This window comes from Bos mutus, chromosome 2 (assembly GCF_027580195.1).
Source record: "Bos mutus isolate GX-2022 chromosome 2, NWIPB_WYAK_1.1, whole genome shotgun sequence".
Classification (NCBI taxonomy): Eukaryota; Metazoa; Chordata; class Mammalia; order Artiodactyla; family Bovidae; genus Bos; species Bos mutus.
This window is the reverse complement of record NC_091618.1, coordinates 28,910,891-28,935,882: the sequence shown is the minus strand read 5'-3', so window position 1 is coordinate 28,935,882 and position 24,992 is coordinate 28,910,891. Positions and strand designations below refer to the sequence as shown.

Sequence of the window (24,992 nt, the reverse complement as noted above, 5' to 3'; positions counted from 1 at the left end):
TTTCCTCTCACCCAGTCCCAGACACTCTCCTCTGGGCCAGCAGAGCTCTGGTTAGAGAGCAGGCTCTGAGCCAGGAAATGGGGAGCAGAGAGCTTCCTCCAGACCAAGACAGTGGGGACCAGTCTTGGGGTCACTGGCACCTGCTAAGCACTTTGCTCCACCCAGCTGCCCTGGGAGGTAGGCACCACCAGTAGCCCCATTTTACAGATGAGGGAACTGAAGCTCAGAGAGGACAATCACCCTCCAACCCCACACATCTAGCAAGTGGAAGCACCCAGTTTCAAGCCCTGTCCCCAAACCATGGTCCGGTTAACCAGTGTTAACCCGTGCCCCTCACTCCTGCCCCGGGGGCCCAGTCCTGCCCAGGCCTGAGTACCAAGGGGACCATTCTCGACAGCCGTGGGGTCGCTCTGTTCCAGGAAGAGGCGGTAGTGGAGGGTGCAGTCGCCATCGTTCAGGAGCACCAGCATCCTGCTCTGCTTGCCATTCACCAGCATGTTCCCAAAGTCCAGCTCCTTTTCCTGTGCCTGAGGGCCAGAGTCAGCCAGCCCGGGGTGGGGGATCCCCCAGGCCCACAGCCCCATCTGTTGCCCCCCACTCCAGCCTCAGAGGGTCCCCAAAGAGCAGATCCAGCAGGGAGAGCCAGGGGGCCAGAAGACTGCCATCCCCTGCCTTCATGGGGTCAGGTACTCCGGGGCCTTCCCTCCCATCTGGGCCCTGCCCCTCCTCCCTTTCTCTTCCCCGCACCCACCAGGGTCCTCCCACTCACGGACAGGCTGCTGGTGATGCCCATGCCCACCAGCCGGAGCATGTAGTGGGTAGTGGCGGAGGGCTTGGTGTTTGGGGGCAGGCCGGCTTCCCAGACCCACATCCCCACTCGGAACAGGTACTTGGTCTCCTCCAGGGGGCTGAAGGTCCAGGTCAGCGTCTGGGGTCACAGACATTATCCCTACGTGGGGGTCTCTGGGAACCCCCGCCCAGCTCTTGGACGTCTGAGGTCTCACTGCAGAACATCAAGCTATACAAAACCTTTCCTTACACACACTGTGTACTCTGTCATCTCCTTCGGGCCTTCAACCACTTATCCCCAGAGGTAAGTGGTATTATTTTAGTGTCTCATTGTCTGATGAGAAACTGGAGATGCAGAGAAGCGGGGTAACTCCCCCAAGGTCACACAGCTGACGAGGGCACTTGGTGGGAGCTGGGGATGTGAACTCTTGAGGCTGGACTCCAGAGTTTGTGTGGTCACTCGCCTTACAGAGTACTACCCCTGGGCTCTAACAGACGTCGTGTGTTGGTGGTTCTCGGCTCAAGCTTGGCCTCCTAGACTAGAAGACCCTAAACCAGGGCTGGGGCTCTGCTAGTTTGGGTCTCACCTGTGCCCTGCTCCAAGGATCTACCACTTTGACCTCCAGAAGCTCCCTTCCTCACTCCTTAATGATAGCCACCCATTAGCCCCAAATCCAGCTGCTCTGCACCACCTCCAGCTTTGGGAGACCGAGGACGGAGGATGGACTTGCCCCTGGGCACTGACATCAGAAACCCGGGTTTAAGTCCCAACTCTGCACCTCTTAATTCACAGTCTTAGTAAATGGTTTTCCCCCAACGCAAGTCTCAATTCTTCTTTGTAAAACGGGGGTGAAGATGATGGTAACAGTCATACCTATGCATAAAGCTGAAAAAAATGACTGTGGCTTAGATGGAGGAGTGAGCCTGGCTCCAGAGAGACGTGAGTAAGAGATGATGGGAAGATGAGGATGATGGGTATCCTTCCCTCCCGCCCTTGGCAGGGCACTCACAAGGCTCTCATTGGGCTGGATAATCCCTCTGGCGGGCTGGACAGCCAGCATCTTTCGGTGCTGCTGGGAGACCCTCCACTCAAATTCCAGAGGCAGACGGGAGGGGTTTCGGAAGGTGAAGAGGCTGGTGGAGGAGCAGCCCACCCAGGTGGGCTTGAAAAAGACGCTTTTACAGGTGTCCAGCTTCAGCTGCAGCGGCTCCTCGCGGCTCTGCATGGTCACCTCCTGGGGCCAGTGAAGGGAGGATAGTGCCCTGACATCACCCTGCGGCCCTGGCTCCCCCAAAGATCACAGGTGGGCAGCTTTGCTCCCTAGGAGAGAGCAGCAAAAGGTGCCCCACCCTGGGCCCTGGGTATGGGCAGGTTCTGTCAAAGGCAGAGTACGTAGGTAGTGACTGAACAGGAGATGGTTCTCGAAAAGACGTCAGGGACCGAAAAAGGATGTACAGACCATTTCATTGGCCAGACGTAAGTCTAAAAACCTCAGACCCTTTCCCTGGCCTGGCCCCAAACACCCTTCTACCATCTGTAGTCATGAGTCTTGGGCTGCCCTCACTCCTTCCTTGGGGACCTTTGCACCCCTTTCTGTTGCTCCGGATCCTATAAGTGGACAGGCAGGGTCCTGGGGAGAGCCGTTCCCAGACATGGCCCAGGGATCCTCTCCCTGCCGTGCCACTGCCTGGACAGGGAGCAGCCCCTGAGCTATTTTAGGGGAGCTTTAAAGGCCAGTCCCAGGATGCGGCTTTGAAAAGGGAAGCCCCAGACTCTGGCCCCCTCCCAAGGATCCAGTCCCCACCCCCACTGCCTACCTTGAGATACTGGGGGCAGGAATTGAACTGCAGGTAGAAAACGTGCTGCTTCCAGGAGCTGCCTTTAGGGTAGGTATAGGTGAGGAGGATCTTGTGGGCCCCAGGGCCCAGGAGGCCTGAGCGGGGCCGCAGGGAGATGTCCAAGCTGCTTTTGGGGCTCAGGCTGTAGGTGAGCAGCATGGAGCCTTTGTTGACAAGGAGCAGGCTGCGGTAGGAGGGTTCACTGGGGGACACTGCAGGAAAGAGCTGAGGTGCAAGAGAGGAGGGGCCCCGGCTCAGATCTGCACGCCCTCCCCAGCCCCACCCCACACGCACACTCCAGGTGGTCTGTGTGGGCATGGGTGAAGCAGTCTCTCAGGAGGCCCAAGATGCCCTTGCACAACCTGGTCAGTACCCTGGGGGCATGGAATGGAGGGACACAGCTTGGGCCCGCCAAAATGCTTCTGATCTCCAGAGACCTCCAGGGAAGGAGATGGAGCGGCCACAGGGACTGGCTCCAGGAAACTGAGGACCCTGGACCCCACCACCGCAAGTTTCTTTCATCTGTTGTTCTTCAGTTGCTCAGCTGTGTCCGACTCTTTGGAACCCCATAGACTGTAGCCCTCCAGGCTCCTCTGTCCAGGGGATTTACCAGGCAAGAATACTGGAGTGGGTTGCCATTTCCTCCTCCAGGGGATCTTCCTGACCCAGGGATCAAACCCATATCTCCTTCTTGGCAGGCAGATTCTTTACTGCCTCAGCCACCGGGCTCTGAAAGTGCCCACAAATCATCTTTTGGAGATCCCCATTTCATAGAAGTGGGTGCAGAAGCTCTGGGGTAAGCAGCCCCTTCTAGATTATTCTCAGGCAGGCAGCCTTGGTAGCGGAGAGAGGGGAGCCCCACTCTGGCAAAGGGAAAGCCCCAGCAGTCCCAAACATCCCTCAGGCATCTAGGGTGTAGCCAGCAGAGGCAAAGAGCTGGGTTGGCTACCAAATGCGTAGCCAAAATCACTGGCCCGGGGGGCCCCCTCCAGCTGGGACAAAGAGCACAGGTGCACGAGGTGGGGGCGAGGGGTATGTGGGCAACATGGGTCCAGAATTCTGCTGGATTTCAGTAAAGGCCACAGACTGTCAGGAACCAGCCAAGGGAAAGGGGCGGGGGCTGGGGGTGGTCAGTGAGTGAGGAGACCCCAGGGAAGTCAGGAGGGCTGTGGGAAGGCGTGCCCTTGAGCAGCAGTGTAACAGTTAGGGGGCAAGATCACCCCCAAACACACAGCACAAAAATAATGTCTTTCCAGCAAGCGTGAGACAGGAGGGTGGAGCAGCTGAATGAAAAGACTGACGATGGCAACAGAAGCTGGGAAGAGGCATCGAAGGGGAAACCAGAACTGCCACTTGGCCATCTGGCTCCAGAGTCTGTGTTTCTCAACCTTATGTCATCCTGGGGCTCAGGTCAGACAGGGCCTCCAAGGGCCCTGCTGGAGAGACCTGGGAATGATGACTCCCTCAGGACAGGGTTAAGCTGAAGGGCCAGGCTTGAGACACTTGCTGGCTGGCTGATTCCTGAGGGCAGGGGCTTGTGGCCTGGGAGGTCCTATTCCCAGCAGGCACTCAGTTAACATGCAAACAGAGGAGCTGGAGACTTTAAGGCTGAGCCTGAGAGGGCCAGGGAACTATTTCAGATGGAGCAGGCCAGAGCCAGTGGTCCAAGCCCCAGACTCTTCACAGTGCCACTGCAGTGGTCCAGGAGACAGTCCTTCAGGATGGGTGCAGGGGTGCAGAGCCCCAGGGGCTGATGGTGGGGAGGTTGGGACGGCCAGGGAGAGCACTGAAGTGCTTCTGAGGCCACCAGAGATGGGAGAGGGATCTGACGGCAGAGCCAAGCCCTCTGTCCCACCTCCTGCTGCGGCTGGGGCCACGCTCACCTTGGGGGCGTGCAGGGTGTACTGAGGGATGTGGTGCTCCAAGCCAGGGCAGTAACTGTGGCCTTGCGCCCGGAGCGTCAAGCACCAGGACGGGCACACAGTGCAGTCCTCTTCGATGTTGTTGTAGCTTCGCAGGACCTGTGGGACAACCATACCCATGACCGCAGTGTCTGACCTGGTGGGGCACCCCAGCCTACCCCCTGTACTGCAGGAACCCTACATGGGGCCCAGGGGGACGGGGCCCCCTGGGAAGACAGTGGGGGAACCACAGCCATAGCAGCCCTTCCTGCTGTGCGCCAGGCCCCGCACTCAACACGCAGCACCAAGCAGTCAGCAGACACGCTCTCTAATCCTCCCAGCAGGACGAGGGTGGGGCTGGGAAGTGAAAGCAGCATTCATCCTGCAGGAATGTGCCCAGAGAGCACTGGCCAATAGAAACAGAATGCAAGCCGCAAGTGCGAGCCGCAAACATCGTTTTAAATGTTCTAGTAGCCACATCGACAAGGCAAAACATGTAAAATTTATTTCAACAGTATATTTTATTTAACTGAGTAGATCCAAAATTGTATTGTTTCAACATTACTTATGTATGTGTGTGTGTGTGTATATATATATATATATATATATATATATATATATATACACATGCTGCTGCTGCTGCTAAGTCACTTCAGTCGTGTCCGACTCTATGCGACCACAGACATGGCAGCCCACCAGGCTCCCCTGTCCCTGGGATTCTCCAGGCAAGAACACTGGAGTGGGTTGCCATTTCCTTCTCCAATGCATGAAAGTGAAAAGTGAAAGTGAAGTCACTCAGTCGTGTCTGACTCTTAGCGACCCCATGGACTGTAGCCCACCAGGCTCCTCTGTCCATGGGATTTTCCAGGCAAGAGAACTGGAGTGGGGTGCCATTGCCTTCTCCGATATATACACACACATATACAAATCCCATGGACAAAGGAGCATGGTGGGCTACAGTCCTGGGGTCTCAAAGAGTCCAACATATATATGTGTGTGCATGCTTAGTCACTCAGTCGTGTTGGACTCTTTGAGACCCCAGGACTGTAGCCCACCATGCTCCTTTGTCCATGGGATTTTTCAGGCAAGAATACTAGAGTGGGTTGCCATTTCCTCCTTCAGGGCAATCTTTCTGACTCAGGGAATGAACCCACCTCTCTACGTCTCCTACACTGGCAGGCAGGTTCTTTACCACTAGCAGCGCTTTGGAAGCCCATATATATCTGTGTGTGTATGTATTCTTGTTCAGTTGCTCAGTCATGTCCAACTTTTTTCAACCCCCTAGACTGTAGCACTCTAGGTCTTCCTGCCCCTCACCATCTCCCGAAGTTTGCCCAAGTTCATTGCATTGGTGATGCCATCATATACATATATATATATACATACATATATGTTTATGATGCATATAGACGATGGCATTGGGCTTCCCAGGTGGCTCAGTGTGTAAAGAATCCACCTGCAATGCAGGAGAAGCAGGCAGATGTGAGTTCAATCCCTGGGTTGGGAAGATCCCCTGGAGGAGAGCATGGCAACCCACCAGGATTCTCGCCTGGAGAATCCCGTGGAGAGAGGAGCCTGGTGGAATACAGTCCATGGGGTCAGAAAGAGTCAGACACAACTGAAGTGACTGAGCACGCATGCACGCACATGATGGCATCACCATATACAGTGCATATATACATGAGGCAGGAGGCATTTTGCATACTTTCTGTGCTAAGTCCTAGAAATCAGTGTGTCTCTTCCCTTTACAGCGTGTCTGTTTGGACTAGACACAGTTCAAGTGCTCAGTGGCCACACGTGGCTAGTGGTTGGCATATCGGACAGCTTATGACTGCAAGATGTAGCCTAAAAGTCTGATGAGCTCAGCCAAGCCAGATGTCCACAGCCTCATTCCTACAAACTTTTGAGTTTCTGCACAGCCAAGATATTAGAACAGAGGCAACTAAAGACTCAGCTTTGGAAAAACTTCTCAAAGGTTTGGATATGCTCCCAAGTTTATAGATGAAAAGACAGCTCAGGGGTCTATACATTAAGGGAGGAGCCCAAGGTCACAGAGCTGGTAAGGGACTCTGATCTTGACTGCACAGCTCTGCTCTTCCCTGAGCCCCAGCACTCGCCCACTGGGCAAGAACAGCAAGGTGGGCAGAGCAGAGAAGGAGGGAAAGGGGAGGACGGATTGGAAATGTGAAGGGAGCGACATGTCCGGGGCTGAGAGGCTGGACTGACCACCTGGTCAAGGGAAGATGGACAAGAAGCCCCTTCCTACATGCACGTAATTACTGGGTGCCCCAGGGTCTGTCCCCCCGGGGCCTAGTTCCTGCCCTCAGCTCTTCCAGAAGGACCAGTTCCTACCTCAAGGACTAGCGAGAGGTCAGAAGCCCCCCAGCCAGGAGGCCCAGGAAACTACGTGCACCAGAATTTCCCAAAGGGCTTGAGCCCCAGAGTTCTCCCTCCAGAGAGGGTGGGAGGCACACGAGAGGGAGACATAATCAGCTGGGCCAAGAAGCCTCTCAGCCAAGGCAGGCCATGAACCTGGGAGAAAGACAGACCACCAAGGCCAAAGTCCAGCCAAGGGGACAAGGAAAGGAGGGAGCAGAGCCCGGCACAGAGAGGACGGGTCCTACCTCACCCCCTCCTCCCCTCCGACCCCGCACCCTGCCGTTCAGGCTCCAGGGCAGAGAATCCACCTTCCCCTGTCCTGTCTGCCCACACACACCTTATAGACGGCAAAGGCTTCAAGCTCCACGGCATACAGGCAGTTGGGGTGAGGCGGCTGGAAGTGCAGGCGCAGGGCTGTGGACTTGAGAGGGGGAACATCGCAGGTGTTTGGGGTCACCCAGAAGGGGCAGTCAGCCCTGCGCGTCCAGGCCACGGTGATCTTGCCGTTGGTGTGGTTCATCAGGCACAGGGGGATGGGGCTGGGGTCCTTGGGCCTGGGGCAGGCACCGAAATCCACCTCGACGGGCTCAATGCTGACGGGCGGGGGAAAGATGGCCACGTCATTGGTGCCGTCGAAGAAGTACTCAGTCATCGGGGGGATGAGGGGATACTGCGAGGCCGGTATGTCCTCCGAGTCCTGCGTGGGGAGAGACGGGTGGGTGGGGATCGGTTCTCCGGCCGCTGCCCCTCATCTCTGTGCCCCTTTCTGGAAAAGGCTACGAGAGCTCCGCACATGTCACACCCCCTGACTACGAACGATGCCCAAGGCACTGCGGAGCACGGGACTGCCCAAGGATTGCTAGAGAAGCGGGGGCGTGAACCTGGGAGGGTGGACGGCCCCCTGGGGTCCCAGAGGGACACATCGAACCTCGATGGGGAGCATCAGGGCACCGTTCTTATCCTGCTCCAGCTTCCTCTCCCTCAGCATGATGCCCAGGATGTCGGGCGGGTACAGCGTCAGGCCCCGTGCCAGGTGCGTGCGGTACCATGTGAGATGCTGAGGTCGGAGGATGGCTGGCTTGGTGCTCTCCGAGTGGCATGTCCCAATCAGGTCCAGGAACAGTGGGTCCTACAACATTGTGTCTGTGTGAGGCTAGATTTCAGCCTCCACTCGCCACCCTGGCCAGAGACCGGCTTCGTCAGGGCACAGTGAGTACCACCTGGTCCGGGGGCCTGGGTGGGGTTGTCACCTCAAGGCTCTCTGCCCTGCACGTGCTGTGTGGGGTGAGGGCCAAAGTCCCGGGCTGGCAGCAGTGAGAGCAAGACTGGCCTGCCCACCTGGCTCAAAGCGAGCCTCTGCATGCCCCTAGCCAACCTCTGGCTCCGAAAGCCAGTCTGGGGGCCCTGGAGGAGAAAATCCTGCAAGTTCCAGAAAACAGGTGACTGAGCACCAAGCCCTGTCCTCACGACTGGGCCTCGGATTGGCCCCTCCATCTCCTAGGGGAGCCCGGCCTCGCCCCTCCCCAACAGCTCACCTGGTGGTGGATGAGACAGGCCACCCGCCGCCAGTAGATGATGGGTTGAGTGGGCTGGAAGACACAGCACAGGGTCATGCGGGCCTTGCCCACCAGGGTCCCAAAGGCAGGTCTGATGCTGAAGACGCTCTCCTGACAGTCGATGTCAAAGTGGAAGCAGGCCGTGCAGTCCGACTTGTTCTCCATCCACAGGGACTGCTCTGAGCGGGTCCCGAGGTTGACCCAGCTGAAGTCGACGCAGTGGTGCTGCAGCGACAGGGCAGGACCTGGGTGGAGGAGGCGGGGGTGGGGGGGTCGCTGTGAGTGGGCCTGGCCACCTGGGTGGTCTCCAAGGGTCCCACGGATGGGAGGTGGTGCTGCCTGGAGACAGAAGATTGGATTGGAAAGGCTTGGCGCCCCAGCGGCCTGCGGCCTGCGCAGACCACCAGGTTGGGTAGTACAGGGGCAGCGGTTGGGGGTCGGGGGTTGGGAGTCGGGAGTGAATATGGGAACAGTATCTCCAGGTGACCTTAACTGATTCCTAGCTGAGCCCACCAGGGGGCAGCAGACACCCAGGCTGAGGGTAAGGAGGCCCCAGGCGTCTAGCAGCAGATGCTTGTCAGTTGTAAGCAGGGGCTGCTCCTGTCTCTGGAGGCAGTGCAGTGACCTGGGACTGCCAGTACCTCTAGAGAAACCAACGACTTTGAGCAGGGTCTGGGAGGCACAGCCAGAGGGCACGATGGACAAGTAGTCCATGGTCCTGACGTCCAAGGTCTCAGGGCGGAAGAACACCGACACGAATTTCTTCTCTCCGGGGGCCACGATGCCATGGGCCGTGGGGCACGAGAAGGCCTGGTCTTTGACCAGCATGTCTGGGGCCACTTCGATCCTGAAGGGGGCGCTCACCTGCGGGGCCAGGAAGGGTCCGGTTACAGGGTGAGGTGGTCCGTCATCACTAAGGTGCCCAGCTGAAGCCCTGCCTCTGCCTCAGTCACCAGCTTGATTGTGGAGCAAGGCTGCCTTGGCCCAGAGGAGGGAAGGGGCTGAGCCTTGTGCCCTGCACTGGGACTGCCCAGAGTGGGTACCTCTGCCTTGTCCCAAAGGTACCACGAAGGCTAGCAGTGGTCCTGGCATCAGGACACCTGAGGGCTGCTCTTGGGGTTGTTCTGGGGGGAAGTCAAGGGATAGTCCAGCCCAGCCCCCAGCTGTGATGATGGGGGGACCCCTGCTGACATGAGTGTATCAACAGGCATAGGTATGCAAGGCTTGCAACATTCTGTACAGGGGTGGGTATTAGGCGCACCCGGGGCTGTGGTCCCTGAGCCCTGCCCCCACTTCCCTCCACGGGCACAGGACACATACTGCCGACGGGTTATACAGCTTGATCTGCCTCTCGGCGGTGCAGCCCACAGCAACAGAGCCAAAGTGCAGCACTTTCTGGAAGCCTTCGGCATCCTGGTCCTCCGGGCGCCTCTGCTTTATGCTCACCAGCAGCTGGGCGCATTTGGCTGGGCAGAGAGTGGACACCCTTGGGGAGAAACCCACCAGGGCCTCTGTGGCCCCAAACTGAATAGCCCCTTCAAGGAAGACATGGGTCCCCAGGGGAACACTGGTCTGCGGCACCAAGGGAAACAAAGAGATGACAAAGCCTGTGGGGCTCGGCGAAGGGCGGGAGGCTGATGGAGGTCCCCTGGGGGCCAGGCCAGGGCGGGGGTGGGGGGAGCATACTGGAGGCTTTGTTTCCCAGGGAGGTGCAGCGGAGGGCTCTGGGGATGGGTGAGAGGTCGGGCCTCACCCACAGCCTGCAGCTGGATGCTGCTCTTCTGCTTGCTGCCCTCCCCATACCAGCACGTGGCCTGGGCTTCATAGATGACAGCCATTGGGGGCTGGAAGGTCACCTTGACCCGGCAGGCCTGGCCTGGTTCCAGCAGCCCCATGGGCGGCAGCATCTGGAATGGGCTGGGGGACTCCCAGGTGAAGAAGGTAGGCAGGTCCCTGGGGGTGGGGCGCAGGGGAGGGGGGATGCAGATCAGAGCCACTTTGCCCCCTCTGACCACTGCCCCTGCTTCAGAAAGGTGGAGATGCCCCCTTTACTCCCACACCCCACATGCCGGTCTCTCCTGCTCCCAGGAATCCTCCTCCCAGTTGTCGCGCTTCCCACCTCCAAGCCTCAGCCTCTGCCCTCACCCCACATTTTCCAGGCAGAACCAGGCCTCAGCCATGTCCCCCATGGCGCACATGGGCAACTGCAGGGACGGTGGGCAGATCAGACTGTGGCAGGGCAGGGTGGCTCTCAGGTCCACACAGAACATCCCCTCTGCTTTCTCAAGCCACAGCTGGTCCACGTACTCCTTCTGCGGTGTGTGGGGGCAGCAGTGGGGAGAGGCAGAGGCAGTGACTGATCAGTGGTACCCGGGTGGTACCCACCTCACCCTGGCCCTGGCCATCCCCCCAACATAACCGTGGAGGGCTGGGCTGGGCCACGGCCCTCCTCCATCTCAGTCTCTGAAGACAAGGTCAGTTCCTTGAGCTCTAGCGCCATCTTGGTCTCAGAGATATGGGGCAAAGTTTTGGGAGAATATTTTGAGAGCAGGAAGAAGCCAAGGAATACAGGGCTTTCTGACGGCCGACAGAGTAGCACCACTTTCCCTGCTGCCCCACCCTCCCCACCCCACACATCCAACTGGAAGCCCCTTCTGTCTAATGAGTTTTGGCTCCAAGTGGTAGGGTGTGGGTGTGGATGTGGGTGTGGTGGTTGGGTTTCGGGCGCTCCTCACTCCTCTGGCCTGGCCCCCTGCTCCGAGGTCACTGTGCCCATGTCCCTCCCTGCCCTTCACTCGCCACGCAGGCCTTACCTTCTCCAGAGGGCGGAAGATGACGGGGAGTGAGAGGGTTAGGCCTGGGCTCAGGAAGATGGGCTGGGGGACGACCGTGAAGAAGAACTTGGTTTTGGGGGGCCTGTGGGAGGGAGCCAAGGAATAAACACTTCGGGATCAGAAAACTAGAAGAGGCAGAAGGATTAGGGGAGACCCTGGTAAGCTAAGCAGCTGGTGGGACTGTGGAAGGGGAAACACAGGGGTTATGCCCCAGTAGCAATTGTCTCTTGCATGCCACCCCTTTTTTCACAAACCTTCACTCCAGGATGTCAGAGCGCTGAAGGGAAAGATATAGCAGTGGACTTCCCTGGTGGTCCAGCGGTTAAGGAGCCACCTGCCAATGCGGGGGACGCGGGTTCCATCCCTGGCCTGGGGAGATCCCACATGCTGTGGGGCAACGAAGGCCACGCACCACAACTGCTGAGCCCACGCTCTGCAGCGAGAGAGGCCGCTTCGAGGGAAGCCCGCGCACCACAATAGAGTGACGCCTGCTCGCCACAACCGGAGAAAGGCCCTCGCAGCAACAAAGACCCAGCACAGCCAAAAGTGCATAAATAAATAAACAGAATTACTTAAAAAAAGAGACAAAGACAATACTGCCAAAAACTCTATACCAGTAAGTTCAGATAAAATAAACACATTTCTAGGAATGTATAATTGACCAAAAGTGACTCAAGAATTATACATTTTGTGGCCACCCTAACCTAAAATTATCCAAAAAATTGAATAAATAGTCAAAGAATCATGCCACAAAGAAAAGACCAGGCCAGATGGCTTCGCAGCAAGTAGTATGGAGCACTTGATAATTCTAGCCTTGTCTTCCCAACAACAGAGAACAAGGAAACCCTCCCCAAAATACTCTGTGAGTCTATCATAATGTTGTTATCAAAACCTGACAGTTATGAGAAGAAAGGAAAATTACAGGCCAGTACCAGCCATAAACAAAATATTGGCAAAAACAATTTAGCAATGAGTATAGAAAGAACACTCAATCATGAACAAGCGGGGCTTATTCTAGGAATACACCACTGGTTTAACATCAAAAAAAAAAAAGCGGGGATGGATTTTCCTGATGATCCAGTGGTTGGTAATCTTCCTGCCAATGCAGGGGACGTGGGTTCAATCCCTGGTTTGGGAAGATTCCACATGCCTCAGGGCAGCTAAGCCTGTGGGCCACAATGACTGAATCCTCTGCGCCCCAGAGCCCGCACACTGCAACCAGAGGAGCCTCCCGCTCACAGAAAGTGCATGCGCAGCAACAAAGACCCAGCACAGCCAAAAAAGAATTAATTAACTTCTTTAAAAATCAGGGGATTTCTCTGGCAGTTCAGTGGTTAACACTCCAAATTTCCACTGCAGGGGGTGCAGGTTAGATCCCACATGCCCTGTGGTACAGTCAAAAAAAAAGAAAATTAAAAATCATTTAATGTAATTCACTGTATTCACAAATTAAGAGAGAAAAAAACAAATGACCATCTCAATAAAGAAAAACATTAAATCAACTTCAACATATGTTTATGACAAAAACTCTCAGCAACCTAGGAATAGAAGGGAACTTCCTTAACCTGATAAAGTCTAAAAAAAGAAGAAAAAAAAACAACTCCAGGAAACATGCAAATTAATGGTGAAACACTGGAATCTTTCACGTTGAGATCATGAGCAAAACAAGGATGCCTTCTAGAACCACTTCTGTTCAGCACTTTCCTTTTCAATAGTGCAGGAAGGAAAGACAAAGAAAAGATACAGGATTGGAAAGGAAGGGAAAAAATGCCATTTTCATTTAAGATATGAACATGTACACGGAAAACAGAATTAACAAACACATCATTAGAATTAACGAGAAAGTTTGTCAAGGTTGCTGGGCACAACTGTGTGGACAAAACATCTATATTTTTAAAAAATGACTTTCTAAAAAACCAGCAATAAGTAGAAGAATAAAACAACTTTAAAAGATATCATATTCAGCATCATTAAAAATTTAAAACACTTAGGTATAAATCTAACTAAAGATGTGTAAGACATCTATGGAGAAAATGTTACATTTTATTGAAAGATATGAAAGAAGACCTAAAGAAATATAAAGAGGCACCATGTTCATGAAAGACTCAATTTGTGTTGATTCTCCCCAAACTGATCTATGTGTGTATGCCCGTGTGCTCAGTCACTTCAGTCATGTCCAGCTCTTTGACCCTATAGACTGTAGGCTCCTCTTGTCCATGGGATTCTCCAGGCAAGAATACTGGAGTGGGTTGCCAATGCCCTCCTCCAGGGGATCTTCCCAACCCAGGAATCAAACCTGTGTCTCTTGTGTCTCCTGCATTGCAGGCGGACTCTTTACCCCACTGAGCCACCTGGAAAGCCTAAATTGATCTATATGTTCAACTAAATCCTAAACAAAATCTTAAAAAATTGTCTGCTGCTGCTGCTGTTAAGTCGCTTCAGTCGTGTCCGACTCTGTGTGACCCCATAGATGGCAGCCCACCAGGGTCCCCTGTCCCTGGGATTCTCCAGGCAAGAACACTGGAGTGGTTTGCCATTTCCTTCTCCAAATGCATGAAAGCGAAAAGTGAAAGTGAAGTCCCTCAGTCATGTCCAACTCTTAGCGACCCCATGGACTGAAGCCTACCAGGCTCCTCTGCCCATGGGATTTTCCAGGCAAGAGTACTGGAGTGGGTTGCCATTGCCTTCTCCAAAAAGTTGTCTACTTGTATGTATTTAAGTTGATTTGAAGATATTTATGAAAGTTAAAAGGTCCAATGAGAGCCAAGACAATCTTGAGTAAGAATGAAGTTGGAGGACTTACTGCTGCTGCTGCTAAGTCGCTTCAGTCGTGTCTGACTCTGTGCAACCCCATGGACTGCAGCCTACCAGGTTCCTCTGTCCATGGGATTTTCCAGGCAAGAGTACTGGAGTGGTTGCCATTGCCTTCTCCTATAACTGCATAGTGATATACCAATTCAACTTACTGCTATGGGGGAAAGACACCATTTAATGAGACATGAAGACAAAGCACAAACCCGACTAAGGGGACACACGCTGTGGACCACAGCACGGCTATGACCAGAGCAAGTGGGGGACGGGGGAGGGGAGATGGATGGGTAAACTACAGCCTCAGGGGCTGGGGCGGGGGGCGGTCTGGATTGACGACGACTAAGAAGACAACAGGATGAGACAGGAAATCAAAACCAATGATGAAACACACCGTCAGAGAACTCCAACAGCAAGGAAAACATACAGAACTGTTCTTCTACAAATATTTGGAAAGAAATCAAGCATGAAACCACAGAGAAATCGTCAAAAGATTTTAAATATCAACTAATTGGCCAATGATGCGAATTATAAAAACAGTGTGTCAAAAGACCACAAAATGGACTAGTTACCACTTCACAGGCCGCTAAAATGATTCACAGTTAATTTAATTATAAGCTGACTAACAATGCAGCTTACACTACAAGATAATTAAGACTTATAAGCTTTAATAATCAATTCAGGATGATATTTATTGGTCCAGTGAGAGACGAATACAGCAAGGGAACAAAACAGGGTTCAGAAATGGTTCCTACATGTATGGACACTTGATAAACATCAGTGGTAGGGAGATCATAAGGCAAAGTATCAAATTTTCAATAAATGGTGCTGGGACAACTGGACATTGATTTGAGGGGAAAAAAGTCATTGGATCCCTACTTTGAACCATTCACAAAAATCAATTCCATGTAGATAAAAGACAAATATGAAAGGCAAAATTATAATGTCTTTAGAAGATACTATAGGAGAAAATCTTCATGAACTAGATAAGGGTAGAGAAGAACTTGCAAATATCTACCATAAAAGAAAATATATTGGTACATTCGATTCCTTTGAAATTAAGAATGCCTTTTCTTCAAAATACATGATAGAAGAAAAGACAAATCACAAGGTGGGAGAAGATATTCACAGCACATAACTGATAAAGAATTAGTATCTTTAATAAGAACATTTATTAAAAAAAGACAATCTACAAAGAACATGTAAAGATAGGTAACAGGTACATGAAAAGATGCTCAACATTGCTAATTATTAGAGAAATGCAAATCATAACAATGAGATATCACCTTGCACTATTATCAAGAAATCTACAAATAAACGTTGGCGAGGATGTGGAGAAAAGGGGACCCTGGTATACTATTGGTGGGAATGTTAATTGGTCTGCCATCCTGGAAAACAGTATGGAGGTTCCAAAAAAACTAAAACTAGGACTACCATATGATCTAGCGATTCCACTCCTCTGCATATGTCCAGAAAAGAAAAAAAGAAAAATACTAATTGGAAAAGATACATGTACCCCAATGTTCATAGCAGCACTATTTACAATAGCCAAGATACTGGAGCACCCCAAGCGACCATCAACAGACCATCAACCATCAATGGGTCAAGAAGATGTGGCATACACACATACACACACACACACTCACAATGGAATATTACCCAGCCACAAAAAATAATGAAATCCATAACATGGGTGGACCTAGAGAATATTATGATTAGTGAAGTAAGTCAGACAAAGACATATACTACATGATATCACTTGTATGTGAAATCTAAAACAAACCAATGTTTATAGCAAAGCAGAAACAGACTCAAAGATTCAGAAAACAAAGTAGTTGCTACCAGTGGGGAGAGGGAAGTGGGAAGGGGCAAGATGAAGATAGGAGTATGGGGTTAAGAGAAACAAACTACCAAATTTAAAATAGATAAGCAGGACTTCCCTGGTGACATAGTGGATAAGAATCTGCCTGCCAATGCAGGGGACACAGGTTCCATCCCTGCTCTGGAAAGATTCCACATGCCGAGGAGCAGCTAAGCCCCTGTGCCACAACTACTGAGTCCTCACTCGAGAATCCTTGAGCTGCAACTACTGCGCCCACGTGCCTAGAGCCTGCACTCCACAGCAAGAGAAGCCACTGCAATGAGAATCCCAAGCACTGCAACTAAGAGCAGACCCCGCTCGACGCAACTAGAGAAAGCCCATGCAAAGCAACAAAGACCCAGCACAGCCAAAAATAGAATAAATAAACAAACCTAAACTTAAAATAATAAAATAAAATAGTTAGGCAACAAGGATATCCTGCATAGCACAGGAAATGATAGCCATTATCTTGTAATAACTTTTAAGGGAGTATAATCTATAAAAGTACTGAATCATTATGCTATACAGATGAAATTAAAATAATATTGCAAATCAGCTACATTTTAATTCTTTTTGAAAAACGAAAAAAGATAATCTAACAGAAAAATGGACACAGACTTAAACAGGAATTTCACAAATGAAATGGCCAATAACACAGGAAAAAAACACTTAATTGTAATAGTAATCAGAGAAATGAAAATTAAACCTACAACAAATTAGCATTATTGGCAAAAAATTTAAGTCTAAACAATACCAATTGTTGGTGAAGTTAAAGAGGAATGGGAATACTCACATGTGGCTGGTGGGAATATAAATGGATATAAGTACTTTGGAAACGAGTTTGGCAAACATGTACAAACATCTGTGAGAAGCAAACGTGTACATGTTCTAAGTCACAGTAGTTCTATCCCTTTGTATCTACCCTAGAAAAACTTGAACTTGTGCAATAGCTGAACAATGTTGATAACAGTCTCAAACTTGAAACAACCAAAACGCCCCTCAGCAGAAGAATGCATAAGCACACAGAAGCATACGTTGAACTATTACTCTGTGATGAAAAAGGATAAACTACGCATGCGTGTGGACGAGTCTTATGAACATAACTGAGCTATGACCAACCTAGACGGCATACTAAAAAGCAGAGACATCACTTTGCCAACAAAGCTCCATAGAGTCAAAGCTGTGGATTTTCCAGTAGTCATGCATGGATGTGAGAGTTGGACCATAAAGAAGGCTGAGCGCTGAAGAACTGATGCTTCTGAACTGTGGTGCTGGAGAAAACTCTTGAGAGTCCCTTGGACAGCAAGGAGATCAAACCAGTTAATCCTAAAGATTTCAATCCTGAATATTCATTGGAAGGACTGACGTTAAAGCTGAAGCTCCAATACTTTGGCCACCTGATGTGAAGAGCTGAATCACTGGAAAAGACCCTGATGGGGGAAAGATTGAAGACAGGAGGAGAAGGGGGTGACAGAGAATGAGGTGGTTGGAAGGCATCATCAACTCAACGGACATGAGTTTGAGCATTTGTGAGACAGTGAAGGATGGGGAAGCCTGGCATGCTGCAGTCCATGGGGTTGCAAAGAATCAGACATGACTTAGTGACTGAACAACAACAACAACAAAAGTGTATCGTGTTATCCCACTTACATAAAGTTCATAAGAAGGTAAACAAACTATAGCATTTAGGGAGGCAAACGTAAGTGGCAAACCCTTTGGAGAAAAACAAGAAAATCATTCTCATGAAAGTCAGAACAGTGGTTACCTTTACCAGTAGGGAAGGTGTTCCAAGGCTGGGGGGACACATGATGAGAGAAGGTGAGTTTCAGACACTGTTATTACTCCATTAATTAACCTGGTCACACGGGTCCCACTTTCAACAACTGTTCAAACTATACATGTCCTACACACTCTTTTGGTTTTGTATGACTTATTTTTTAAAGTGGATGCTTTAGGGGGTTCAGGGCTCAGGGACTTAAGTCTCTGATCCCTCATACTGGTACCTGTATTTTATCTTCTGGATTTTCAAGGAGAGATTTTTCAGAACCAGGTTTTTGGTGATCTCCTTCCCCAACACCCAGCCTTTCCACTGTAGCTCCTCAGCCACCTCAATGTCCCAGATGACCCTCTTCTTCACTTTGTCCTGCTTCTTTGGGAAGCACAACTGAGCGTCCATGGAGCTGGCAGGCTGTCCGGTTGGCAGGGAGAAAGGAGAGAAGAATTCAAAGACCCAGAGAATCGGCTAGGATCGCCCCACCTCCAGAAGGTAATGAATTATATCTCTTCTTGCCCCATGGGGGATGGTCTGGAGAGAGAAGGTGAGAGGCAGGGAGGCCCTGGAGTCTGATATTACCTCTTCTGAGGTCATTCGAATGGTTTTCCAACTAGATTCACTGAGATACTGCCCCTGAAGCTGTCCCTGGACCGCTCTATCAACCCCTTAGCCCAGCACACTCAGCAGCCTTAGCTGGCCTGTTCTGTCCCCCGTGTGCCCTCAGACACTGCTCTATTCAGATGCTGCCTTCTCAACCTCCCCATCCTACCCCTTCTCTACAGAAGCCTGTAGAGAACTTCTCTAAGACGTCCCTCACTGGAACTTCTCCAGGGCACAGGGATATTCCACCATTCCCTCTCCCATCCCTCACCTAGCTGGTGGAGCAAAGGACAGAGCCAACTTGCCTGGGGACAACCCACACCCGATGCCTTGGCTTTGAGGCCTCTCCAAGCACTGCTCCTAAGGATGCTAGAGGTTTACTGTACCAACACTCCCTGTCTATAACAGCAAATCTTTTCACCGGCTGATCCCTAACTCTTAACTATCTGAGGAGGGAGGGGAATGGACAACTTCTGGGGCAGCGAGATGGAGGGAGGAGGAACCAGGTGTCTCTTCCTACCATTCATTGCAGTGAATGTACATTCACTGCCATTTTCCTTTAGCTTTGACCAAGGGTTGTTTTTATATCATTATATAAGGGGGGCCTGGTGTGCCGCAGTCCATGGGGATATGACTTAACGGCTCAGCAACAACAGAGGATAAATGTATGTGTTTAAAAGATATGTGCTTCACTACCTATGATGCGCCAGACACTGTAGAGGTTAGTGCCAGGCCTATAATAGTGAACGAGACCATCGAATCCTTTCTCTCTTGGAGCTTACATCTGTTTCAAAATATACAGAATGTCAGATGGCCCGAACTGCCCACGGAGGAAAGGTGACATGGGTGGCCGAGGGTCATTTATTATAAACATCAGTTGATGCATCGATCAGAGTCCAACCAGAAAAACAGAAGCCCCTCTGGGTGTTTAAAATAAGGATTCAATGCACAAGGAGGGGCTAGTGAAGTAACCTCAAAGTTAACAACATCAAGAAGCTGCCACCAGGGACTTCCCCGGTGGTCCAGTGGTTGAGAATCAGCCTGCCAAAGCGGTGGGCATGGGTTTGATCCCTGGTCTACGAAGATCCCACATGTCGAGGAGCAGCTAAGCCCGGGTGCCGGAGCAGCTAAGCCCGGGTGCCGCAGCTACTAAGCCCGTGCACCTAGAACGTGGGCTCCACAATAAGAGAAACCACTGCAGTGAGAAGCCCATGCACCACAACGAAGAGTAGCCCCCTGCTCACTGCAACTAGAGAAAGCCCACGTGCAGCAACAAAGACCCAGCACAGCCAAAAAGAAATAAACTAATTAATATAATTTTAAAAAGAAGGTGCCGCTGTACACAAGTTAGGGGAAGAGGTGGGGGTCTCAGAACCCAGAGCACTGTCTGGTGCCGATGGGAGTCACAGCGAGATGCCGACCGAGACACTGTCAAAAGCAGGGAGGGAAGAAGAGACGTACCTGGGCTTCTCCCCTCCTCCCACCTTTTAGTCTCAGCCAGCTCAGAGCAGAGTGGGGAAGGGCAGTGAATGAATCTGTGTGCAAACTGGCCTGGAACGCCACAGATGCAGGGGAGAGATGACCATGGTCCACAGGGAGGCGAATGCAACCACCATCACATTTAAGGCAACCCAAGAACTCCCACATGACAGACACGTGCTGCACAAAACGCAGTCAGACCCCTACGTTACCTCCCTAGATGAGCACTGGCCACCCTGACCCGGTGCTGTCACACAGAAAGAACCCTGAGAGCTGCAAAAATGCAAACAACATCCACCCACTGGACAAATGCAAGGCCCTAGGTAGGCATCAAGATCAGAAGAGCTTTTCGAAGGAAGAGAGAACTACAGGCTACTCTTATCAGCCGCAAACTCCCATCTCCCCAACATTCTTCTCTCCACCGTCATGCTCACAGCTGCCACCGCTCCAGCTGGCCTGGGGCTCCGTGTATGTAGCATCTAGTAATGGGGTTGGGACAGGAGAGAGGGGTACTCCCAGATTCTGACCCTTGCTGCCCTGCTGCCCATCCACCCCACTTGGCCCCACAGGCGTCCTCACAAAGGCACTGGCGTTGCTGCTGCTGTAGGCACTCATGGCCATGCTGCTGCCAGTGATGGTGGGAAAGGCCACCGTGCTGGCACTCAGGCATGATCCGGAGTTCATGGTGCAGTCCCCGCTGTCCCTAGTCCTCATGAGGAGGCTGAGGGCTGCTTCAATGAGCACTGGGTGCCGGGAACACAAGTCCGAAGGAAGCTCTCTGGCTAAGCCAAGAGTTCCTGCCAGTTGGGAGCTGGAAAGAGACCAGAAAGGAGACAGGAGGGGCATGAGAAAGAGACGTCAATGGAGAAGACTCACCATGGACACTGTGATCATGGAGGAGTTGCCTGCTTCCGAGCTCTGGCAACAGGTGTGAAGTGGCACGTGAGAAACGAGCCTGAATACAAGACCCAGGGCTTCGTCTGGGAGCCTAGAGGCTCACCATTCAGGAAAGGCCATTTGGAAAAGGGAACTGGGGATGAGGCCCATGCAGCACTGCCCTCCACAGCCACACGTGGCATTTCTCAGTAAGCTCCCAGTGCGTGTCACTGAAGCATATGCATTGCTTTTACCTGGCTTTTACTCTCTACTTGTTGCCTCTGAACATGGCTGGCCTCCTCTGAGAAGAGAAATAAGGAACAAAGAAAAGGCAAATGAGACTGAAGGCTTCTTGGGCTTCTGAGTTTTCTCTTATCAGTACACAACCTGTTTAGTTCAGTCGCTCAGTCATGTCCGACTCTTTGCGACTCCATGAATTGCAGCACGCAGGCCTCCCTGTCCATCACCAACTGCCGGAGTTCACTCAAACTCATGTCCTTTGAGTTGGTGATGCCATCCAACCGTCTCACTCTCTGTTGCCCCCTTCTCCTCCTGCCCTCAATCTTTCCCAGCATCAGGGTCTTTTCAAATGAGTCAGCTCTTTGCATTACGTGGCCGAAGTATTGGAATTTCAGCTTCAATATCAGTCCTTCCAATAAACACCCAGGACTGATCTCCTTTAGGATGGACTGGTTGGATCTCCTTGCAGTCCAAGGGACTTTCAAGAGTCTTTTCCAACACCACAGTTAAAAAGCATCAATTCTTCGGCACTCAGCTTTCTTCACAGTCCAACTCTCACATCCATACATGACTACTGGAAAAACCATAGCCTTGACTAGACGGACTTTTGTTGGCAAAGTAATGTCTCTGCTTTTAATCCAGGTTTAAAGGAAGCCTTCAATGAAATGAGCCAAAGCCTTTGACTGTGTGGATCACAATAAACTGTGGAAAATTCTCAAAGGGATGGGAATACCAGACCACCTGACCTGCCTCTTGAGGAACCTATATGCAGGTCAGGAAGCAACAGTTAGAACTAGACATGGAACAACAGACTGGTTCCAAATAGGAAAAGGAGTATGTCAAGGCTATATATTGTCACCCTGCTTTATTTAACTTCTATGCAGAGTACATCATGAGAAACGCTGGGCTGGAAGAAGCACAAGCTGGAATCAAGATTGCCGGGAGAAATATCAATAACCTCAGATATGCAGATGACACCACCCTTATGGCAGAAAGTGAAGAGGAACTAAAAAGCCTCTTATGAAAGTGAAAGAGGAGAGTGAAAAAGTTGGCTTAAAGCTCAACATTCAGAAAACTAAGATCGTGGCATCTGGTCCCATCCCTTCATGGGAAATAGATGGGGAAACAGTGGAAACAGTGTCAGACTTTATTTTTCTGGGCTCCAAAATCACTGCAAATGGTGACTGAAGCCATGAAATTAAAAAATGCTTACTCCTTGGAAGAAAAGGTATGACCAACCTAGACAGCATATTGAAAAGCAGAAACATTACTTTGCCAACAAAGGTCCGTCTATCTAGTCAAGGCTATGGTTTTTCCAGTGGTCATTTATGGATGTGAGAGTTGGACTGTGAAGAAGGCTGAGCGCCGAAGAACTGATGCTTTTGAACTGTGGTGTTGGAGAAGACTCTTGAGAGTCCCTTGGACTGCGAGGAGATCCAACCAGTCCATTCTGAAGGAGATCGGCCCTGGGACTTCTTTGGAAGGAATGATGCTAATGCTGAAACTCCAGTACTTTGGCCACCTCATGCGAAGATTTGACTCATTGGAAAAGACTCTGATGCTGGGAGGGATTGGGGCAGGAGGAGAAGGGGACGACAGAGGATGAGATGGCTGGATGGCATCACTGACTCGATGGACATGAGTCTGAGTGAACTCTGGGAGTTGGTGATGGACAGGGAGGCCTGGCATGCTACGATTCATGGGGTCACAAAGAGTTGGACACGACTGAGCGACTGAACTGAACTGAACTCACTGAAATGATGATTCAATCCAAGGATAAATGAATCAACCTCTAAAGCAGAGGGATCCAGTCATAGGCTGTGTCTAGAAATTATATACAAATGTTATAGGCAAATTATATGCAAATTTCATGGGTATGGGCATGTGCTCTTTTCTAGGGAGAGTGTCCACAGCTTTCAACAAATGCTCAAAAGGGTGCTTGGCCCTGCTTTGGACACACAAGGGTCCCAAACTGGCTCTGGCTCCATCTCAAATCCCCCTTCCTTCTGCACATACACCCTGGTGTGGCTACCATATTTGAAAGCATTAATGTACTCCTTTTTTGAACATATGTGCATATTTAAGATTACTCAGTATCTTCCCCCACCTCTTTGAATAACAATTTCAAAAATAATAACAACTTCTAAGAAAACTTACTGAGAACTTATTATGTGCCAAGCAGTGTTGTAAGTCCTTACATGTATTTTAATCCTTATAACAATTTATGATTAGATGTGAGTCATCTTTTATTTCGCCTGAAATTATTTATTTTCAAGTCTGGGGTTCAGCCCCTTATTATAACATAGTTTGCTTTAGGAAACAATTGTATGGTCACCCTTTAGAAATTTCCACACTTCCATCAGACACTCTCCCATACCCTTCTCACCATTCATCCAGACCAAAATATTCTGTTGATGTACTTTTTTCCTAATTGGCAACAAGTTCAAACCTTCTAGGGGCTTTGCTGGTGGCTCAGTGGTAAAGAATCTGCCTGCCAAGAAGGAGATGTGGGTTCAATCCCTGGGTTGGGAAGAACTCCTGGAAAAGGAAATGGCAACCCACTCCAGTATTCTTGCCTGGGAAGTCTCATGGACAGAGGAGCCTGGTGGGCTACAGTCCGTGGGGTCACGAAAGAGTCAGACATAACAGAGCAACTAAACAATAGCAACCAAACCCTCCGAAGGGGACTATCTTACATTCACTCACTCATTCATTCACAAGGCATTTACTGAATGCCTGCTATGTACCAGTGCTAGGCCCAGACAGGACAGGTAAGGCTCCTACCTTCAATTGGAAGTGAACATTCAGATGGAATCAAAGAGATGCAAGCTGGTGAGACAGGGAGGAAGGCCCCATTACTTTTCTGCTGTTGGATGGCTTTGTAGTACTTCCCTGGCTCAGTAATGGCTGTAACCATAGGGCATTCTACAAACAGCCTCTGCCTCTGGACTCTGGAAAAAAAAATCTCTGGTCAACATTTGTAGAAAAAAAAGAGAGATAACAGGGTAGAAAGCTGGTCCAGACCAGGGCTTAGGGCTTAGGGAAGTGAGCACTGGTCCTGGAGCAAGAAAAGGGTTCCAGCATCTGCTCTGATTCATTTGAAATGGGCAAGTTTCTCCATCTCCTCAAGCCTCAGTCTCCTCACCTGTAAAATGAAGGTTATCCTATTTCACAAAATTGACTTTAAGTTTGAAAGAAACAGAGAATTTGAAAAAGCCCTAGGCAAACCTATGTTACTATAACTAACAATGATAATTTCCACAGTAGCATGTGCTACTCTTCCAAAGACTGCAATCATTGCAAGGACACTGGGCAAGGGAGGTGTTGTTTTTCGTCTCTTTTCTATATCTTGAGAACCTTAAAAAAAAATCATCAGCTTCCTTTATTTGCCTAATTTCCAACCTAAAAATTCCTAAGATGACCAGTGTAAAAAGTGGCGGGTTGCCAAGAAGAAATAAAATATACTTAGAGCGGTTTCACTATCCTCTAAGAGATCTCCAGGCTGATCTCACCCAAGTCTTAGTACCTCAGGGCTCTCCGACGGACACTGAGGGGACCCCGTCACGACTTCCCAAAGGAGACGGTCTCCTAAGACAGATACCTTCCCTGGCCACTCGTGCAGCTCGCCGGGTCGCTGGGACCAACGCTCAGAACTCACACCGCCGCCATGTTGTCGTTTCTATAGATACAAGACGCACGAGTCACGGCGTCTCCTGGTTTCCCAGGGCAACGACGGCTACCCGGATGAGTCATGGATCAGAGAAAGCGAAGACCCCGCCCAACTTGAACGTTCACCCTTGTTTTTTATTCTCCAACTTCCCGGCTGGCTGTAACTGTCTTCTACCAGTTGCAACACAGTTGTTGGGACGTCCCCGATCACGAGCAAATTCGGAGGAGGGTAATCCAAGGACTTGTCGGAGCAGTGGGAGTCGTTTCTGTTCTTTTGTGATACCCCTTGGTGATAGAGTCAGAATCTCTCCGGGAACTTCGTTATGTGATTACAATTGTTAACTTAAAAGCAGTAGTTATTTCTTACTTGCATTGCAAATGAATTCT

General features: G+C 50.8%; 1 protein-coding gene across 7 annotated transcripts in view; it reads right to left on the bottom strand.

The window, feature by feature from the left end:
* The window catches only part of CFAP65 (cilia and flagella associated protein 65), a 41,638-nt gene extending 17,008 nt beyond the window's left edge, over nucleotides 1-24,630 (bottom strand). For 5 of the 7 annotated variants that reach the window (XR_011467477.1, XM_070386581.1, XM_070386598.1 and 2 more), the window contains exons 1-18: nucleotides 24,463-24,612; nucleotides 23,721-23,887; nucleotides 20,951-20,997; nucleotides 20,400-20,631; nucleotides 17,971-18,155; nucleotides 11,278-11,380; nucleotides 10,610-10,776; nucleotides 10,218-10,417; nucleotides 9,785-9,930; nucleotides 9,106-9,328; nucleotides 8,444-8,709; nucleotides 7,837-8,037; nucleotides 7,246-7,605; nucleotides 4,512-4,649; nucleotides 2,608-2,853; nucleotides 1,800-2,024; nucleotides 770-928; nucleotides 377-527 (exon numbers count right to left, since the gene is read on the bottom strand). Coding sequence is in view for 6 of the 7 variants with exons in the window: in XM_070386581.1 (XP_070242682.1) it covers nucleotides 377-527; nucleotides 770-928; nucleotides 1,800-2,024; nucleotides 2,608-2,853; nucleotides 4,512-4,649; nucleotides 7,246-7,605; nucleotides 7,837-8,037; nucleotides 8,444-8,709; nucleotides 9,106-9,328; nucleotides 9,785-9,930; nucleotides 10,218-10,417; nucleotides 10,610-10,776; nucleotides 11,278-11,380; nucleotides 17,971-18,155; nucleotides 20,400-20,534 (2,905 nt within the window). In the remaining variant the exon portion in view is untranslated. Of the gene's footprint in view, nucleotides 1-376; nucleotides 528-769; nucleotides 929-1,799; nucleotides 2,025-2,607; nucleotides 2,854-4,511; nucleotides 4,650-7,245; nucleotides 7,606-7,836; nucleotides 8,038-8,443; nucleotides 8,710-9,105; nucleotides 9,329-9,784; nucleotides 9,931-10,217; nucleotides 10,418-10,609; nucleotides 10,777-11,277; nucleotides 11,381-17,970; nucleotides 18,156-20,399; nucleotides 20,632-20,950; nucleotides 20,998-23,720; nucleotides 23,888-24,462 lie in introns of all 7 variants that reach the window. The other 2 variants (XM_070386589.1, XM_070386593.1) reach the window with 2 other exon arrangements.
* Nucleotides 24,631-24,992: the final 362 nt, after the last annotated feature.